Genomic DNA, 21518 nt, shown 5'->3' on the forward strand with positions numbered 1-21518 from the left:
AAATGCTCTCCGTTTGGGAGTGAGCCCCATCTTTAAGGTCCTCTTCTAGGGATGATGCCCATTCCTCTATCCATTTGCTGTTCATTCTTCACTTGGACTATTGTTCAGATTTTGCTTATTGCTGAATTTATATTAAGGCTCTTAGCACTTTATGGTTACTGATTTATTTGTCTTTTGTCTGGTTTATTGCGACTACTTATTTTTGCCTACTGTATTGCATCTTAATACTTTAATAAACCTTCCTGGTTCCCTACTCCTCTCATCTCAAACTCTGTTTTTAGGTCAGTCTTTATTTATTGTTGCACTTTGAAATGCTGTTTTTAATCTTATCTTTAGTGACACATTGCCTCATCTTTTGTTGAAGAAAACACTGCCCAAGACCCTTCAGTGGGTACCATGACTATCGTGCAGATTATAATGCATCAACAGGTGCATTTGTATTAATCCTTACCAGAATAATTTGAGAAAAGTTCACTGTCCAGTGAGTGTTATGTACATATGTGTTACATTAGCACAGTCATCGTAATTATTTGTTTCACATACATCACCTTGCAAGTAATTTTAATTTTATAGTTTTCACGGTCAGCAGGGCATTTTAACCGGTCACTACATGGATGCTTGTGACACATTACAGTATCTTTAATAATACTTTAACATCTTGTAGGCTCTTTCATAAGTGTGTGATTGGAAACATCCATTCAGCCTGGTACGTGCAATATTTTCTAATTAGAACATTGGAGTGTTGGGAGCTTTGATGGAGAACATGAAGTGGCTCAGGGCTAATAACGGCTGGTACAAACCCTCTGTTCCAGCATTCCAATATTGGTCTTTCTGCTTCTCCCTTTTTAATTTAGAATATTCTATCCTCTGTGGTTGGAATATCCTGATAGCCTTATAGCCCTTTTGCCTCAGGCTGTACTATCGCCTTATAGCCCGCAGTAGCAGGCTATATGGGCTATTAAAGGCCAGCTGAATCGTTAAAGGCCCGAGCAGAAGGCGAGGGACTTTAACGAGACAGCTGGGCTATAAGGCTATTAGAACATTCTGCCACTAGAGGGCAGAATGTTCTAACAAATTAAACAAAGGGTTCTCAAAGCTCGAGGGGATATAAATCCCCTCGAGCTACGAGAAGCCTTTGTAGAACATTGGAATGTTGCTCTGCGGGCCTTTACTGGCCCGTAGAAGCAGGGAGCACTCCTTTGTCTGCAATGGAGCTCCCAACATTCCAATATTCTAATAGTTATTAAAGGTCCTCTCCCTCTTTATAGGCTCTCGCCTGCTGCTTAGGCCTATAATTGTGGTTTAGGGCCTCTAACAACCGATGTAGACATTGGCAGCGGGCTATAATAATTTAACTTGATGACTATGTTAATTATAGCAATGTATTATGTTGAAGATCACAGTGTTTTAATGAGCCAAATAAATAAATATGATCAGAAAAGTATTGCCACCATAGTTTTTTTAAATAAAATATTTTATTGATTTTGTAATAAATATATCATACAGTGAAGCATTGATCATATGATTAAGCTTCCAAAATTTATAGCATGCCCCCCACAGATAAATATTGTAGTATTCATATATTGTCATCATATTCTTGACTGTCAGCCATCTGGCGGGGTCCTTGATATCTGCCTCTAGAGGTGGTCTTGAGCATATTTCTCCCAGTGAGTTTTACCTTGGAAAACATAATTTAGCTCCTATGAGAACACTCTTTGTTGAGTTTTTTGCTCCATAAAGTTTCATTGTTCCATGGGAAACGTGTTTCACCTACTCTAGTATTCTGGTCCCCTTTGTGCATTCCAGCCTCTGACACTTCTCTGAGTTTGAAAACAGTCAGTGGAGACTTGGCTCAGCTTATTCTGATAGCACCAGAATGGGCTTGGAAGGTCTGGTACTCACACCATCTGATCGTCTTTCTCCTCTCTACGCTTTCATCTGCCAATAACAGAGCTGGGTTCCCCAGCAAATAATCACAATATACACCTTCATGCATGGAAATTGAGAGCAACTAGCTGACTGGAATTAATGTGCCCAGTGAAGTAATGGATGTCATCTTGACTGCAAGCCGCCCATCTATAAAGTCAGTGTATTCTGGATGTTAGGTGAAGCTTGTGGCCTGGTGCAAGGACCATCGTATTGATCTGCAGGCTAAACTTTCAGATGTTCTCCTGCTTGTACTGTCTTTTGCCAGTCAAGGAGTTGCTGTCAGTAGTGCTCAAGGTGATTTATCGGCTCTTTCAGCCCTTCTACGTTTTCTGCATCATCGTATTTATTAAAGTCACGAGTTGGGAGTGTATTTTGAAAGGGCCTATAATTGTGTCAATGAATTACAGGCACTGTCAATGCGTCCACATATACCACCATCTTTCAGGACCTTAAAAAGTGGTGTTGTCGTTCCATGTGGAGCAATCCTTCACATTCCCTGCTTTCTTCTCTAGATCACATCCCTCTAAGGAGGAGGAGAGCCTTCACTGTTTGGACCCCAAGAAAAACTAGTTTTCCATTGATTGGAGTAAAGAGCTTGTGGTATCTCCCACCTTTTCTCCCCCCCGGCAGCTCCGCATGTAATGGAGCTGCTCGCGGTAACATCACTTAGAATGTCACCGCGACCAGCGTTCCAAGGCGAGCGCCGAGGGACAGTGTGAAGCTGCCACCCGCCGTAGCCATTGCTGTGGCTGGGGTCGCTGTATGCCCTTTGACTATTTGAACCTTGAATAAATGTCTAATTGGAACCGAAACTACCTGCATCTTGTCGTATGACTAATACCACACTGGCGACGAGGGTCATTCGGGGACAGCGACCTCAACACGCCCGTGATGTCAAGAAGCGCTTTGAAGCTGGGGAAGAACACTCGAAATGCAACTGAGGCAGACGGAAGTGCTGCGATCGATATATGGTGAGGAGCGGCAGCGAGTTGGCATCAGCGGGGAGAGCGAGGTGTGTTAGAAACCAGTTCCTACTCGAGACAAGGAAACTATCATACGCTGTAAGCTGTGCTGCCACCCACGCCTAAAGGGCGCGTGGAGTGTGAATTAGTGGCGGGGGTCACGGAAGAGAGTGGAGCGGCTGTGAAGCAAAGTGGAGGTTGCACATCCTCTCGGTTAAGGACCACCGGCTGTAATCATCGGGAAAGAGGTGCCGGACTGGATTGCCTGAAGTGTCGGCGGAGAGCTAGGCGCTACGTGGATTAAAGGCTGAAGGAGATGCTGGCGGCGTGTGGCGGTGAGAATTCCTACTGACAGGTTTCCGCGTTTTGCACCACCCTTTGTGACTGTCATTAGCCCTACCCCGTCAGCGCGTAGCGACGCGGGCCCTGTCCGGATCAAACTTTCTGACCGGTTTGGTTGAAATTGAGGTGACGAGTGGTGCGAGCGGCGTGCTACTCAGACGTACATCGTGGAGCTTGGAACTCATGCGAGCTTAAGTCATCACGATTTGGATATCACACGGCAATGAGATCCCCACTCCGTGTGTAACTTTAAAACTTACTTGTGTTTTTCCCCATTATCCTCCGTCATCTGCTCACAGGGGATTAGGCCTTGTTGAAATCACTGCTGTGGCAAAGAAGTTAAGCGTTGGGTTATCCTCCCCGTATGGTAATGTCCTGTGCATGACCAACAACAGGGCAGATTTCAAGCCTGTAATTCGCCTCCGTGTGAACAGACTCGCACGCCACAGTGCCACCCTGTGGTTTGAAATGGTTTTGTCTTTATCATCTGTAAGGATGCAGTATTAGTATTCTGTTCAGAAACTTCTTTGTGTTTAGTACATTTACATTGCTGTGTTTACTATTACCAGTCACCTCATTTTATTTTTAATACCCTGTATTACCCAGTACTAATCATTCTCTACTGAATCTTGGGAAGGCTTACAGTGACATTTTAAGCATGCAGAGTGTAACACCCCCACCCTTCTACCTGACTAACCCTGGGGAACCTACAATTCAGTGGAAAAAGTGGAAAAGTGTTCTTAAATTATGCTACTGTGTGTGGCCCAAATCTTGGGTTAGAAAGGAAGGTAGCATTATTGGCGTATTACTTAGGAGCAGAGGGGGAAGAGGTTCTAGATCACCTCCCAGATCTAGGTGCGCAAGAAGCGAGCGGTCTAAATGAGCTAGAAGTAAGCTTCAAGAAATTAGATTTGCACTATCTCCCTAAGACTAGCACCATAATGGAGAGATACCATTTTGGGAAAAGAGTACAGAAGGAAGGGGAATCCATTGAGGATTTTGTCTCTGATCTTAGAAAACTAGCTGCAACATGCAAGTTTGGTGGCGCAATTGAGGAAAGGATCAGGGACCAGTTTGTGTTAGCTTGCAGGATGGAGCGTGTACGTGAGGAATTGTGGCTTAAGGAGGACCCACCCCTAAGGGAGGTCTTAATAGTACCAAACCAGGTAGAACACATGTTAAGGTGCGTCAGTGAAAGCAGGACAGTGGTGAGAAAAGTAGCGAAGACAAACCCAAAGTAAGCGAGGTTGTGACTGAATGTGAGGCTGTGTCTGTGATCAAGGGCCAGAAAATAGTGAATAAAGAACAGAAAGAGAACAAACTGGGATGGTCATTCAAGGGTGCCTGTTATAGATGTGGTAAGCAAGGGCACATGGCCAATGACAGAGTGTCCTGCCCTCAAGTTCACATGCAACAAGTGCGGGAAGAAAGGTCATTTCAGGCAGTATTGCAAAAGTGGACAGGGATTCAGTAGACAGGGTAAGGACAGGACAAACACAGTATGTGATGAAATAGTTGTACGTGTGAGCGAAGGTCAGATCCGCAGTCTCAGAGACACGACATGTGAAGAAATAGTTGTGCAAGTTGGTGAAGGTCAGGTCTGCAGCCCTAAAGACACTATAAAAGTAAAAGGCACCGAGTTGGAAGCACTATTCGATTCCTGTTCAAGAATAACAATCATCAGTGCAAAAGAATTTTCACGGGTGTCCAAGGGGAGGATAATCTTGAGGAAAATGGATGTGAGGCCCGGGGGAGGCGGGTATGCGGGTCGACCTATCTAAATGAAAGGATACTTTTGGGACAAAATTGAATACAAAGACCGGACAACAGTGTCTAAGGTGTATGTGTCTACTGTTGGTGATAACATTTTGGGTTGGCAAGCACAGAAAGAGTTGGGGGTCTATCTTAATCCTAATAGCAATCCCCAAATCTTAATACAAGAGATACAAGAGCCAAAGGAAGATTTAGTGACAGAGTTCAAGGAGGTATTGGATGTTTGAAGAACTACTGCCACAAGAATAAATTGAAAGAAAACGCGAAGCCGGTAGTGGCCAAAGTCAGGAAGCTGCCCATTGCCATTCAAGAAGCGGTGAAGAAGGAACTCGGAAAACTGTGCAAAGCAGGAGTCATCGAACCAGTGAAAGCGACAGAATGGCTGGCACCCATCGTGGCTGCCCAGAAAAAGGATGGGTCGGTTCGGCTGTGCATAGATCTTAGGGCTTTGAACAAAGAGGTTGTGGTCGAGCGTTTCCCACTGCCCAACATCACCCAGATGATGAGCATGTTAGAGGGCGAAAGAGTATTCTCTACACTTGACCTTACTTCAGCTTATTTTCAAATCAAGCTGCATGAAGAGTCGCAAGAACTCACAGCGTTCGTGACGCCCATGGGCGCATACAAGTTCAAGAGGATGCCCTTCGGGTTGGTATCGGCGGCAGCGGTGTTTCAGAGGCTCATGGGAAATATCTTGAAAGAGATTCCTGGCGTCGTATGCTACCAGGACGATGTGCTAGTTTTTGCCAGAGACCATGAGGAGCATGATAAGAGACTGAGACAAGTGCTGACCAGGTTTAGGTCGCAAGGACTAACAGTGAGAAGAGAAAAGTGCGTCTTTGGGTGCGCGGAACTGGATTTCTTGGGACACAAAGTGACAGCGGAAGGAATCCGTCCCAAAGCGGAGCTCCAGAACATCATTGTAAGTTTGGTGCCACCGAAGAGCAAGGACGAAATCAAGTCCTTTATGGGGAAGCTGGAGTTCTACGGCAAATTCATACGGAACCTTGCAGGAAGAACGTATGCAATCAGGCTGTTGTTGAAGAAGGAGACGGTGTTCAACTGGAGTCAGGAGTGTCAGAGAGTTTGAGGACGTGAGGAACGCTCTTGCAGAAGCACCCAGCCTGAAGTCTTACATACCCAATCGTGCAACAATAGTCACCACTGACGCAAGCGCAAAAGGGCTAGGAGCAGTTCTCACATAAGTAAGCAAAGACGGAGAAAAAACGATAGCTTTCGCCTCAAGATCCCTTCAGAAGTCAGAAAACAACTACTCTGTCATCGAAAAGGAAGCCTTAGCAGTATTCTGGGCGTTGGGAAAATTTAGGGATTTCCTGTGGGGCACAAGGTTCATTCTTCGTACCGACCACAAGCCATTGGTGGAGGTTTTCAGTAAGAAGGGCCTGGATGCGATCTCTAGCAGGATCAGGCGTTGGGTTGTTGGTCTCCAGGAATACACTTTCGGTGTCGAGTACGTCCCTGGTACACGTAATTTCGCAGCAGACTGTTTGTCAAGGCTTGTGAAAGAAAATGATGGGAACGAAGCGCATGACGAAAGGGATGATGAATTTGAAGACCGCCAAACGGAAAATGTGTGCGCCATCCAGAGAGCGATAGGTGAGGAAACATGGAAATGTGCACTAAAGGATGACAAAGTCTTGGATGAGGTGAGCAGAAGAGTAAAAGACGGATGGAAACATGAAGATAAACGTGTTGAGGCTCTGCGGCCATTCTGGATTGTCAAAGATGAACTGTCCGTGGTTGATGAATGTCTGTTCAGGAGGACGAGATTGGTACCTCCCGTGTCTGTGAGAGAGAATCTGATAGACATGGCTCACGATGGCCACCTGGGCATCACCAAGACCAAACAAAGGTTGAGAGAAGATTATTGGTGGCCGAGCATGGACCTTGCAATTGAAAGAAAAGTAATGGACTGTATTCCGTGTAGCATCAGCGATAAAGTACTGAAACAACTGACACCTCCAATGGTGTGCAGGCCACCACCATCAGGACCCTGGGAAGAGTTGGCGTTGGACATCGTTGATCCATTGACGGGAGAGGTGCGCACGCCGTACATTCTGGTGCTCATGGATTTGTACTCCAGGTGGCCGGAAGTGAAGTTGGGGAGCGAAATCACAACTAAGATAGTCATTGAGTTCCTTCAAGGGTTGTTTGTTAGGGAAGGATTACCCAGCAGTCTACTCACGGACAATGGGGTGCAACTGTGTTCGAAAGAGATGGAAGACTTTCTTGAGGAGAGAGGAATCCCACACAAGCATTGTGCCCTGTATCACCCTGAGACCAATGGCATGGTTGAGCGCTTTAACAAGACCCTCAAGGAGAGTATCCAATTAGCCAAGGCCAGGGGCATGAATTGGAAAGAAGAAGTATGGAGGCGGATTGAAGCGTACAGGTTCACTCCGCACCAAACGACAGGAGTCACCCCGTTCGAGTTGCTCCGAGCAAGAATACCCAACACCAAACTGTCCCCAGGGTGGATGGGGTGGCATAAGGGATGGTCAGATCACTCCAAAGAAGCAAAAGGATTCGTGAGGCAGGAAGAAGCCATGGTTGGGAGGAAAGAAAGGTTTGACAGGCTCAACTATACACAGGAGGCCGTGTTCAAAGTAGGAGATGACATTAAGATCAGGACACCCACTGGCAGGGCAAGTTCGTCAGGATACAGTAGGCCCACCAAGATCATAAGTTGTTCAGGAATGCTGTAAAGACACAGGAAGGAAAGATCTGGAACCTGGGAAGAGTAGTGAGATTTCCCCCACCCGGTCAGGTTTCATGTAGAGGTAGTGAGGGTGAAGGCAACTCCGAGGGGAACATGGTCTTCCCTCCCAGGAACCAGTGGCCGGTCCCCCACCCGGGTGGGAGGACTAGCCGCAGAATGACCAGACCACCCAGGCATCTAGAACAGTATGTGATGATGTAATTTTTCTGTTATACTTTTGTTCTCATGTTGAATTCTGATGTTTCATTCCGCAGGGAAGGGGGATGTGTGGTATCTCCCACCTTCCCCCCCCAAAGCCCCCCCCCTCCCCCGGCAGCTCCGCATGTAATGGAGCTTCTCGCGGTGACATCACTTAGAATGTCACCGCGACCAGCGTTCCAAGGCGAGCGCCGGGGGACAGTGTGAAGCTGCCACCCGCCGTGGCCATTGCTGTGGCTGGGGTCGCTGTATGCCCTTTGACTATTGAACCTTGAATAAATGTCTAATTGGAACCGAAACTACCTGCGTCTTGTCGTATGACTAATACCACAGAGCCCTCAGTAGATGACCCGCTTTTTGTGGGGTTTTCTTGTGCTATGAAGACAAAAGATGTGAAAAACGTTACCTTCTCCATCTGGATCATACATTGCATAAAGATGTGGTGTATCTAGGCAATGAATGAGCCTGAGTGCCTCCAGGCAAATTTTACCAAAGCTAAGGCGTAGCCGTACAAGGACAAAAACATAAGACAAAATCTTCATCTGCAAGCCTTGGTCGGAATGGCAGATGCGCTGATTTAGTCGCAGTTCCAGCATTGAGTCTGGTTGTTTCTGAACTCATGGCTTGGGAAGATGTTGTTGATGAGTTTTCTTTGGGCGCATCCCTGTTTAACTAAGCTCAGCATGTGAATAATGTGCACAGCTTTGAGGTGTTATGTCATACGCCATGTTTTATCATGAAGAGGGCCACAAGAGTGAGGGGGTGGGTCTAAACTTAGTACCTAATGCAGAAATCCGAAATATCACTGCTCAGTGTAACATGCGCGTGGCGGTTCCCGGCTGCAGATGGAACCGGACATGACAATACATCTGTCTCTTTTCAATGTCTTCTCCTTAACACCAGGTCCGTTACTTGCCACTCTCTTAATATTTGGAATTTGCTGTATAACTCCAATATTACGTGCTTGTTTTTGACTGAGACCTGGTTAAGTGATTTTTCCGCACCGGACCTGGTCAATGCTATCCCTCCGGATTATACCATCTTTAGGAGGGATAGAACACTGGGTAGAGGAGGTGGAGTAGCTCTTATTGTGAAAAAGAGTTTTTCCTGTTCAACCTTTCCGGTGGAGAATATTCAGGGCTGTGAAGCACTTGGCTTCACCCTACATTTTTCCCCTCTCCAGGCTTGTACTGGGATACTTTTGTACAGAACCCCCGTATCAACGGGACCATTCTTTGACGAATTGCAAGTAGCTCTTTCAGTTCTCTGTCTTAGGTCTGATCATTGCATTCTTCTCGGAGATCTTAATGTCCATATGGACATTAGCTGTGACCCCGACGCTACTAAACTTATTGATATCACGGCTCCGTTAGGGTTATCTCCGTTTGTGAAAGGTCCTACACATAACAAAGGCCATACCTTAGATCAGGTATTCTCAACGAGACCTATCTCTGTCTGTGCTATACAGCCAGTACTCTGGTCGGACCATTTTTTAATCTCCTTCTCTCTGCCTGTCACTGCCCTTATTCGGGAGAGAGAGGTTGAGACTACGCTGGCTTCACGCCTGTTTCATCTGCTCTCCGGGGACATGCTATCTGAGGCTCTTATCACCTTTCCTTGTCCCCTTTTGGGAAGTTTGGAAGAGAATCTTGTCCTCCTCCAAAAATGGCTTTTAGCCAGATTTGAGACTTTAATCCCCGCTAAGACACCTAAACCAGGAGAGCGCAGAGCGTCGGCCCCATGGTTTTCTCCTCAGTTGAGGACACAACGACAGGAGTGTAAAAGGGCTGAGAGGACCTGGAGGCGGGCCTATGATCCAATTGAGAAAGTGAAATTTCGTGCAGCAATTAAAGCCTATCATCAGTCAATCTGGGATGAAAAAAAGGCCTATTTTGAACATCGTATTGATGAGGCTGATAATGTCTGCAAAGAAATTTTTAAAGTGGTTCAGGATTTTACTTCTCCTGCTGTCTGTACCCCTAAACACACTCACACGGACTCTTGGATACAACAACTAGCCATCTTTTTTGTTAGTAAGATCACCAATATCCAGACCTCTCTCTCCAGCGCTCAATCGGACTTGAGCCATCTAGTGCCACCATGCTCTGTGGAAGGTCACGGTCCTTTCCTCTCCGAATTCCCTAACATGGATCTTAGTACATCTTTGGAGCTTTTATCAGGCTTGAAATCCGGCTCTCCTTTAGATCCATGTCCGGCTAAATATTTGGGGAAAGTGGCATCCGCCATTAACATCTTGGTGAACCCCCTGCTGAATACATCTTTGTCGACAGGGGTGGTGCCGCAGGCATGGAAGCGTGCCATGATTCTACCTCTGCTCAAGAAACCCACCTTGGACTCCCTCATCCATGCCAATTACAGGCCAATCTCCCTTCTCCCTGCTCTGGTGAAAGTGGCCGAGCGACACGTGCACAGGACAATTTCCAGTTTCATCGAAGGAAACGACCTGTTGCACGCCTCGCAGTCCGGCTTCCGCGCTATTTTTAGCACGGAGTCGGCCCTGCTTGAGGTCACCGATGCCATCAGGGAAGTACTCGACTCTGGGGGAAAGGCTGTGTTAGTCATGCTTGACTTGTCGGCGGCTTTCGACACCGTTCCTCATGAGGTCCTCCTTGCAAGACTCTGGGAGTGTGGCCTTCGCGGAACGGTGTGGAATTGGCTAAAATCTTTTCTGGCCGACCGCCGACAAACGATCTGGGCGCCTCCCTTTTCCGCTGATATGGCTCCGCTAGAGGTGGGAGTCCCGCAGGGCTCCATTCTCAGCCCTATGCTGTTTAACATCTTTATGGCCCCTCTGGCGGAAGTCGCGGAATCATTTGGCGCCCAGATCGTGTCATATGCTGATGACACCCAACTCCTGTTCACATGTGATAGGGGTGGGTTTTTCAATGGCAGACAGATCAGGGACTGCCTTGGTGCAGTGTTTGAGTGGTTTAGATGTCATGGCTTAAACCAAGTCAGAGCTTCTCTTTTTCGGTTGCGCCCCTGAACCCGATTGGAAATCTTAGTGGCCACAAGATATGTTTCCTCCTGATAAGGTCTCTTTTAAGGCCAAGAATTTGGGAGTGATAGTAGATTGTGAACTATCCTTTAGACCTCACATCCTGTCTCTTGTTGGGAAATGCTTCTGCATTTTACGGATGTTGAGGAAATTTCTTCCTCTACTTTCACTTAACCACAGGAAAACAGTTGTTCAGGCATTGATCGGTTCACGACTGGACTACGCAAACGCTCTCTTTTTGGGTCTTCCGAAATATCTTATGACCCGTTTGCAAGTTGTCCAGAATTCGGCAGCCCGTACCATCTTTGGGCTCCCGAGGAGAGCTGGTGCCACTGCCTTATTGAACACTCTACATTGGCTACCCATCTCCAAGCGAATTACTTTCAAATGCCTGACTGTGGCCTTTAACCCCTTCCGTGCGGCCGCGATTTTCCCCGTGTGCGGCCGCCGGCAGAACACGGGCGGGCCATGACGAACCCCAGCCGTCATCAGCACACGAGCACTGTAGTGCATGACGGCTGGGGTTCGTCACCAGCATGGAAGGGGTTAAGGCCCTTCATGGTATTGGCCCCAAGTATATTGGGAAACGTCTTTCCCGGTATGCACCGAGCAGGACCCTCAGGTTATCTGGTCTGTCTATGATGACTGTTCCTGTAATTCGTCGCGCACGATTGGGAGGTCGGTCTTTCCGCTATTTAACACCTAAAGTTTGGAACAACCTACCACTGTCCTTGAGACAGGCTCCCTGTCTTCTTGCCTTTAGAAAGGACCTGAAAACATGGCTTTTTATGAAATAGACCCTTTTCATTCTCTGCTTTTTTCTGTTGTTGATTGCCGTTTTTATGCTGTTATTCTTTGCTAAAGCGCCGGGATGCTCCCCGGAGTAGCCGTGCGCTATAAAAGAAATAAAGTAACATAACATAACATAACATCAAAAATTGATCGACATCCATATTCTACATATTTATGTTATTGTTCACTTCACTGCACCTATGTCTTCTGCACCAATGTGAGGATTATAATAACTATTGGTTGAATAAATACAAGGAGTTATTGTTGGCATCGTGGGAGACTTTATGGTATTGTCTGATTATATCTTCATGGTTTTATATGAATGAGATGCATGGAACTCTTGTGTTGGTTTTAGGCAGCCGTGTGCTAAATGTCTGTCCGCATCTTCACTAGGCATTACTGCCTTGACTCTCAGGCCCTCATTGACCTGCAAGATTTTCTGGTGTGAAGCACACTCCGTAGACTCTGCGTCTTTTATGAGATACAGCTTTGATATTTATTCAAAAGGTAAAGAATCTTTGGTTAAAAGTATCTATCAGATGAACAAGCCACGTACCTTCGATAATGCTCTTTTTGGTGGATACTTTGACTAACCAGAGGTTCTGTTTCAAGACCGCAGGCTTACAGTATGCAGTAACTCCTTTACTGTACTTTAAAGAACATTACTAAATATATCAATCCTATATTGTAATGGGGGGCGTGGCTATCAGGCCATGTGAGCGGACGCATAGCGCTGAGGCTCCGGCGCTGAACGGGGCATAATCCTACAAAAATCACCCCGGGGGCCCCTGGGGTGCATGCCTGCTAGGGGGAACATAGCGCCTAGACACAACTGCCCCGTCGCTGGCTGAGGGGCGACTGAAGGCGTGGTGTAGCCGGGACTTCGGTGGTCCGGCCTGCAGGAGGAGTGTGCGGCCTGAGACCGGGGCCCACAGTAGCTGGTGAGGCCGTCCGGCCCGCGGCAGCGGGCGCCAGAAGTGCCCGGAGACTGAGAGCCGGGCCGGAGCTGTCTCCATCGCCGGATTTGGCATGTGCATAGTCCTCGCCGGAGTGCGCCCCGGACCACGAAGCGGCTGAGAGACCGCGGGAGGAGGTGCCGAGCCGCGGGACAAGTGGAGGCGTCCGACGGTGCTTGGAGCTTAAAATGCTGGCGCTCGAGGGGTGAGGCCCCCGAAGTCTAACGCGGACGCCGCCCTAGTAACGTGGGGACTTTCTCTGCCTGCCTGTTCTCCCCCCCTGTTCGGGACTGCCTTTCCTCTCCCTGCGCCTCCCCCCCCCCCGTCGAACCGGTCACTTATTGGCGGTGATACCGGTGGAGGGGCGCTATCTGGCCACTGCGTGGAGTCTGCCCTGGCCGCTCCCCCTCCGGCTGTCCCTTGTGCCCTACCCCGGCCAAGAGTGGAGGCCCCGTGTGGATTTGAGGAGTCCCGGAGCCACTAGCTGGAAGTTGCTGTGTTTATACGGCGGGGGCCCCAGTAGGAGCGGGCTGCGAACCCCCCACCGGGGGGTGAAGAACTCCTGCGCACGGGGCGGGAAGGGACGCTGCGGGCGTTCCTGTGCTTCCCCTTAACCCCCCATCCCATGGGGGGCCCCGCAGAGAGAGCTGCGACGCCTGGACATCTGGGTGACCTGCTGGGGCAGGTAGCGTGTCCCCCCGAGACGGCGGCCCGCCTACAGGACCTCTGGTGAGTTGTGCATGGGCAGAGAGAGACGCCGATAGCGCTCCTGCAACCCCACTTGCCTCCGCCCCCACAGAGGAGGGGAGCTGCTGTGCCCGGGCGACGGGGGCCCCATTTGCGCGGACCACGCTTTCCATCCGCGGGGAGGACTCCATAACAGAGATTTGGACTGGCTCGAGCTGAGCGGAGCAGGACACCGCGGGGACTCTCGAGACCCCCTCGTACTCTTACCCCCCCCCCCCCCCCCCCTTAAGGAGAACACGGGTCGGGGCTACTGACGGAGGTGCGCCCACATCACCACACGACGGGCCCTGTGGGGGGGTGCGGACGGGGTCTGGAGCCGCGCTGCGGACGCTTGGCTCTGTGGGCGGTTGGGCACGACTCCCGCAGCTTGATTCTGCCGGACGGGGTGCTGCCAAGCGGGACCCGCCTTGAGTGTCCAGTGCCGAGGGATCTGCCGGGTCGCGCGCCGAGGACCTGGAACATCGCCCAGAATGGTTCGGAAGGGTGTGAAGACGGTGGAGAGCTCTGGGGGTCCGGCAGCGATGCAGGAGATTCGGCCCACCGGTGGAGACGGGGCTCTGACGCTGCCCATTACGCAGCAACAAACGGAAGGGCCGCAGATCGATAAACTGGACATCATCCTGCAGGAAACTAGAGACTGTAGAGCGGTCCTGCAACAACAAATGGGCACCCTAACGACAAATTTATCCCTGTTGAAGGCGGACCACGGAAAGTTGGCGGACAGAGTGAAAGAGCAAGGCCTGACCATTAGCGAGATTAAGCCAACAGTGTCGGACCACGCTGCCTCTATTCAACAGCTCCAGGCTCAGGTCGCCTCACTTATGGACAGTGTGGAGGATGCGGAAGTTCGGAACCGCCGAAATAACATCCGCGTCATAGGCCTTCCGGAACGCTGTGAGGGGACTCGAGCCGCAGACTTTATGGAACAATGGTTCCAGGACCATGTGGCAGATGAGGGCTTGTCACCTCATTTCTGCGTGGAGAGAGCGCATAGAATCCCGACGGGTAAGCCTGCTGCCGGACGACCCCCACGCCCAGTTATAGTGAGATTCCTGAACTACCGGGACAGGGATGTACTGCTGCAAAAGGCGAGAGAGAAATCCCTCATCCAGTATGACAATCAGAAAGTCTCACTTTACCCGGACTACACCAACATGGTCCAAAAGCAGAGATCGTCCTACTTGGAGGTGAAACGGAAACTGCAAAAGGCCAACCTCAAGTACGCACTGTTGTTCCCGACCATCTCAAAATCATGCAAGATGGGAAAATCCACTTCTTCGGGAGCTCGACGGACGCAGAGGAGTGGCTGGAGGTGATGGGAATAGATGGGAGCCAGGGACCCTCACAGGGATTGAACACGGCGGAATCGAGCGATACCCAGAACGCGAAGGAGAAGAGGCCCCCCAGGTCGAGACGCAGCGAACGGAGGCGTGGACAATCACGAGAACAGCAGAAGGAGAAGCAGCTGGATGCTCTGGCGATAGCAGGGTCCTTTCGGGAGAACCCCAAGAAGATCACGACGGAAGCTGAGGACAGTACGGTTCACTCCGATTCGGACCATAGTGTTCTCCTATTCTCCACTGTAACGCCCCGCACAGCTGATGAGGTGATGGATAACTGCGAGAACGAAGACTTGACCGGAAATAGCTGAACGGACAGCAAACCGTATTGTATTGTATTTTTCTATTACTTGATTATGTACTGTACAGTGACTGCTGTAGGTTCTGGGGAGGGAGATAGACCTGGCAGTGGTGGCTGATACTGGTGCCCTCGACTGTATCCTGATGCTAGGCTTGGTCGAGATCAGATGTAATTCGTTAAGAAATGTAAGGCACGGGTGATCAGGGACTTATTTCCCCCGTTACACATTGGTAACATTGCCCCGAGAACAGTATGCCGTAGAGCTGGCGGAGCCCGCTGGGCTGCAAGTGAAGACTGACATGGTGCTCGGCCAACCCCACGATGGCGAACGCACTGACTCTTTGGTCCTTTCGAGACTTGTTCAATTGTTCGTTTTGGTTCTTTATTGTGTTACGGGTGGGGGGTGGGTGCTTTCCTGGCGGATGTTAAGTAGGGCTACGGCTGGTGGGCGGTGGAGGTTGTAGAGTAGGCACACCTTTGACTATGGCTGATACGAAGGGGAAGTATGGGATCACGACGTGGAATGTGAGAGGGCTGGGGGCGGTTCAGAAGAGACACAGAATACATGCCTTCCTGTTGAGACACCACACTCAGATAGCTTTCCTCCAGGAATCCCACCTTACTACATCAGCGGCCCTTAAATTGAGGAAAAAATGGAGGGGCACGATCTTATCTACGACCTATTCTGATTTCTCTAGAGGCGCAACCATCTGGATTCAACATGGCACTCCGTTCCTGGAAGTAGAAAGGAGGGTAAATGATCAGGGACGGTACATACTAGTGAGGGGTACGCTGGATGGCTCACCAGTGGTGTTGGGATGTATCTATGCCCCGAATTTTGATCAGGATAAATTTTTGCAGAGAGTGGGACTGGCGTTAGCTGACTGGACCACTACCCCCTGGATATTAGGTGGAGATTGGAATATGATCATGGATCTGGATCGTGACAGATCACATCCCCCCCTACAGGTGGCGGGAGTTTCTAGGTTGACGGAGCTCTTTCATACATGGGCAGCGGGATGGGGCTTGCGGGATGTTTGGCGCTCCCTCCACCCCGAAGACAGGGAATACTCTCACTACTCCCACATACACATGCTCCACACTAGGATTGACCGATTCCTTTGTTCCGGACAGCTGTTGTCCAGAATTGAAAATCCGGAATATTTGGCAAAAACCTTTTCAGATCATAGGTCCCTGACGTGCACCCTCCTCTGGGGGAGGGTCCCGACCCCGGTCCCCACGTGGCGCTTAGACCCGCTCCTACTTGAAGATGGCCCCTTCAGGGCGTCCCTGTCCGAGACACTGGGCAAATACTTTGTGGAAAACTGGGACACAGCTTCTACGAATTTGGTGGTCTGGGATGCCATGAAGGTGGTGGTACGTGGAGCGGCGATTGGGCAACTAGTGGGTGCTCGACGGGAAATACACCGGAAACTACAAGACATAGAGGACAGGCTTAAACGGTTGGAGCGGGAGGTGGGGGTCGATTCCACCAGGAGGGGGGAACTACAATTAGAAAACCTAGAACACGCGGACACTCTTGAAACACTACGAGTCATTGATCACAAGGAACACCTCCATAGACAACATGCTGAGGCGGACAGATTGGGTGCTTTGCTAGCCCGTTTGGTTAGGGAGCACCCAGACATCCCGGTGATAACCAGGATTAGGACGCGGGACGGACATCTAGTGGACACGCAAACTGAAATAAACAGGGCATTCCACGATCACCTGACTGCGTTATATGCGCAACCTACACGCGCCGACCCAGATCGAATATCTGCCTTTCTGTCAGAACTCCAATTTCCTGTACTGACCGCCGAGGCCCAAAAGGACCTCGAGGGTCCAATCACCCAACACGACATACGGGTGGGTATCAAATCCCTGAACCGCAAGAAGACGCCGGGCATGGATGGACTCCCAGTGGAGTTTTATGCGACCTATTCAGACATCTTGGTGCCGGTCCTGGAGGAAGTCTACCAAGCGGCACTGGTAGAAGGCTGATTGCCTGAATCCACGATGCAGGCGCTGGTCGTCTCGCTACCTAAACCCGGGAGGGATGCCCTGGAGATGACAAACTATAGGCCGCTATCGATGCTCTCCACGGAATATAAAATACTCAGCAAAATTATAGCTCTGAGATTGCAGACGCACCTTCCGGCCCTGATCCACAGAGATCAATGTGGGTTTCTTCCGGGTAGGAGCACCTCCATGAACACGCGACGGTTGCACGCACTCATGGCGTCCACTCCTCCGACCCTCCCTAGGGCGGGCTGTATAGCCTTAGACCTCCGACAAGCTTTTGACTCATTGGCCTGGTCGTATATGTTCACGGCTCTAGAGAGATTTGGGATCCCTGGCCCCCTCTTGGCGTGGATCAGATTGCTTTATACCGCGCCGTCAGCGAAGGCACGTACGGGGAGGCATATTTCTGACGCATACGCGATCCATCGTGGCACTAGACAAGGTTGCCCCTTGTCCCCACTGCTCTTTGTCCTGGCCCTGGAACCCCTGGCCGTGGCCCTGCGGACCAGGATGGAACGGAAGGGTTTCCCCAGCAGTGGAGTCCAACATTTGATATCGATTTACGCAGACGATATACTGTTGTTCCTCCGCGACCTGGAGACGGACCACACGGACATGTCTGAGATCTTTGAGCACTTCTCCGCGATCTCGGGCCTGGCCATTAACCCTGAGAAGTCCATTGGCTTCTACTTCCGGGTATACTCCGAATCCCGGCTCCATACCTTTTGGGACTCACCTTATCCCTGTGGCTCCTGCCACATTTAAATACCTGGGGATTCAGGTCTATAGGCGACAGGAGGACCAGATAGCTGGAAATATTAACAAAGCTGTCTCAAGTCTACGCGCCTCGGTGGGGTTTTGGACGACACTGCCACTTTCAATCATGGGAAGAATCGCGATTTCCAAAATGGTCATGCTCCCCCGCATGCTTTACTTCTTTGTTAATTTACCGGTTATTCTGCCACAGTCTATCTTTAACACCCTCGATTCGCTCCTGACCACTCTGATCTGGGGGCGGGGAGACGACGGATTGGCCTTCGTAAGCTACAGTTGGGCACCAGAGCCGGTGGGCTGGGGGCCCCTGACTTTAGAGGTTATTACTATGCTAGCCAACTGCAATGGCTATCTTACTGGACGGCGGGACGGAACCTGCATGAAATAGATTATACGACTGACAGACTGGGACGGGGAGAGTTGCATGCCCTGCTACTCCCGAAGAGCCGTATTCCTGCGGAGTGTCACCCACTCCTGCGCACAGCTTTGAGATGCTGGCGGAAAGCCTTAGCATACACGTCCTCGGCTGAGGATTATGCAGCTAACATTCTCCTGTTGGGTGTTCCGACGCCACAAGGTAGGCTTACGGACAGGGCGCTTCGGTCATGGAACGAGGCGGGCGTGGAAAGAGTAGGGGACTTTTTTGGAGACGACCACCTTCTTACTCATGAGGCCTTTTTACAGGCCACTGGTGCCCCCCCAGACTGTACCTACTACATGCCGCTGTCACTCATTACATACAGCACAGATGGGCACCACAACGCCTACGATCCCCACAACACAAATTAGTAAACTTGCTATACTACATGGGATCGGGAGGACACCTGGTGAGATGGTTGTACACGGGGGTTAGGGTGCATGCAGCAGTCTCACTCACCGCGCTTATGCGAACATGGGCGCACGACACGGGTCAGGAGCTGTCCGACAAAGACTGGCCACAATACTAGAACATCCCAGGCGGGTATCTCGTAATGTCCGGTTCAGATTTATACAAGCGATGGTGTTACACAGGGCATACCTGACCCCTATGAGGCTCCATAAGATGTTCCAGGGCTCTCCCCATAATTGTCCACGCTGTGGAGAGGACCTGGCTGGGTTCTTACATATGTTGTGGTTGTGCCCACGACTCCGGGAGTATTGGTTGGGGGTGTGCCGGACGCTGCGGACGGTCACGAACCTGTCGGTGCCGGAGGAGGCGCTGTACTGTCTGTTGGGTTTGCGCAGAAGACCTAGGGCGCTAAAGGCCAATTGAAACTACTGGACCTAGCATTGCTGTTGGCACTCAGGACGATTACAATGAGGTTTAAGTCCCCTTGACCCCCAGGGATACTCCTTTGGCAGGCAGAAGTACTTAAATGGGGAAGGGCAGAGGGAACAACACTTCGGACGGAGGAGACACGTGGCCTCCGGAAATTTCCAATTTCCCAAGAATGGGAGACTATGCTCATTACAATGGAGACCGAGGACCTCAGCCTGAGTGTAGGGAGTGGGCCCGAGACCTAGACAAGAAAAGTCACAGGGAATACAATGGGTGAGGGAGTGCCCCAGTCAGCCTTATTCTTAGTATTATTACCCGTAGAGCCCCACGAGGCAACATACACTACCGCCTACGACAGCCAGATACGCCCGAGCACACTTTGGACGAGTAAATTGAGCTACCGCCGGGAGATGGGAAGTTCATGTGCACAAGAGGGTGGGGGGAGGGCGTAGGGATGTTGAGCCACTACCTTTATATCATAATATGATGCTGCAATGAGACTGAATTGCATATTACTAAGGTTTTGGGTCCCCTGTCTAGTATCACTGTTGAGAAACGATAAGTTGGGGACATGCACGGGGTGAAAATAGGAAACACCGGCTGATATGTTGACAATATGTAATGTACTGCGGAAATATGTGATATTGCAGCTGTGAATAAAGTTTTTCAAAAATAAAATCAATCCTATATTGATGACAATATACTATATAAATTCCAGACGTTCCAGAATGCTCCACTTTGTTATGATGCTTCTCTGTTGATTATCTTCCATAAGAGTTTCTTGTGTATACACTAACCTCAGATTTCTTACCAACCTTCTTTCCAACCCATTATTTGGAGTGGCGTTCTAGGTGCAAATAATGCCCAAAGTTTTGCAGACTGTCGCTGTCCTCAACCTAGCAGTCAAGCTTCGTATCTGAGGGCAAAGAATGCCTGGTTTTATATTGACGTAAGCGTGCAGAGTTGATGCCTATCTGTGGCTCTACATTGTCACTTCCAGAGCCGTAGTGAGGTTGTTCCGGAGTCCAATTGCGCCACCAACTGGCACGCAGGAGCAATTGCTAGTAAAGTAACAAGATTGAGTCTATAGTAAGAGCGTTACTGAAGGTAAGTAACTTGTTCTTCTGAAAAGGTAGTCCTCTGCGTCTCATTTCGGAATGAGAGCCATGCTATATTACTTTGAATAGAACATATAAAGTTGCTTGATGAAACAAGGCTTACAATGCCCAAAAGATGTAAATTAAAAGGTGGTTCTTAACCATTTCTTAAAGGTCGGGAATGCGCTAAAGTAAACATTTGATTCTATGAGAATCTGGAAGCACTGGTAGAGTTAGCTCTTATTATCCAGCTTGTTGAGATTTAATTGCTCTGCGCTATCTTATTATTTACAGATGTTTTTGTCCTAATTATCTACATACAGTATGCATGTATTTGCAGGTGCTCTGTTGATCAAGCTTTACATTTACGTGCCTAGAAATACATGATGAACAAAAAATTTGGCTTGTGTACATTTCTCATCCAGTTTTTAAAACTAGATCTTAACCTGTGTCTTTGACTACTATGGTTTTAGCAGGAACAACTAGCCATATACTATTCTTCTATATTTTGACCACATCTGTACATATTTTGTGAACCAATATTGTATTTTTTAAGGTTAAAAGTATCTTTGGAACGTGAAAAAGAAGAATTAGCAGAAGCAGAAATAATTAAAGATTCCCCCGATTCCCCGGAGCCACCCAACAAAAAGCCTCTCATTACTATGGAAGATTCATCCCAAGTGGAAAAAGCTAAAGGTATATTAAATATGATTGTCAAACACTAAATTGAAAACATGGAAGGAATGTAAACTTTAAAAGACATGTATCCAATGCCTTGTGTTATCCTCATTGCAGAAGGGATTTGAATCCATAACCGAATGGCGACGAAAATTTCTATTTTACAGCTCTTGGTTGCTGATATATTTCGTGGACTAGTCACAACATAACTCTTGTAGGAGCAGTTTTCCACTACCAGTAACTCCAGTTTTATAATGCAAACAGAATTCTTTGTGAACCAAAAAATATTACATATAAAAGTATGTAGTCTTCACACAACAGGTGATTGACTAACATGAAAGTGGTTTAACTTCCCCAAGGGAGTTGTGAAAAACTCAACATAGACATTAGTCTGCAATCAAGTCTAGTTTAAGGCTGGTTTAATCTCAGCAATATCAGTGCCTTTATGTCCTGTTATTTTGCTGTTTAGGAATGCTCAGACATATAATCGGGTTGCATGGCTGTTGTCAGTCAAGAATCCTGAGCACTGCTTTAGTGAACATGCCACAGGATAAGTAACCTCATTATGCCAATTTGCTGAAAGTAAT

The 21518-nt window shown here is 49.1% G+C and overlaps 1 protein-coding gene across 1 annotated transcript in view; it reads left to right on the forward strand.

Annotated features, from left to right (window-relative positions):
* The window catches only part of INTS13 (integrator complex subunit 13), a 397661-nt gene that overhangs the window by 286667 nt on the left and 89476 nt on the right, over positions 1-21518 (forward strand). Inside the window, exon 15 of the mRNA XM_086920218.1 lies at positions 20810-20949. Coding sequence (XP_086776344.1) covers positions 20810-20949 — 140 coding nt within the window. The remainder of the gene's footprint in view (positions 1-20809; positions 20950-21518) is intronic.

The sequence above is a fragment of the Lissotriton vulgaris genome, chromosome 1_1, assembly GCF_964263255.1.
Source record: "Lissotriton vulgaris chromosome 1_1, aLisVul1.2, whole genome shotgun sequence".
In the NCBI taxonomy this organism is placed as follows: Eukaryota; Metazoa; Chordata; class Amphibia; order Caudata; family Salamandridae; genus Lissotriton; species Lissotriton vulgaris.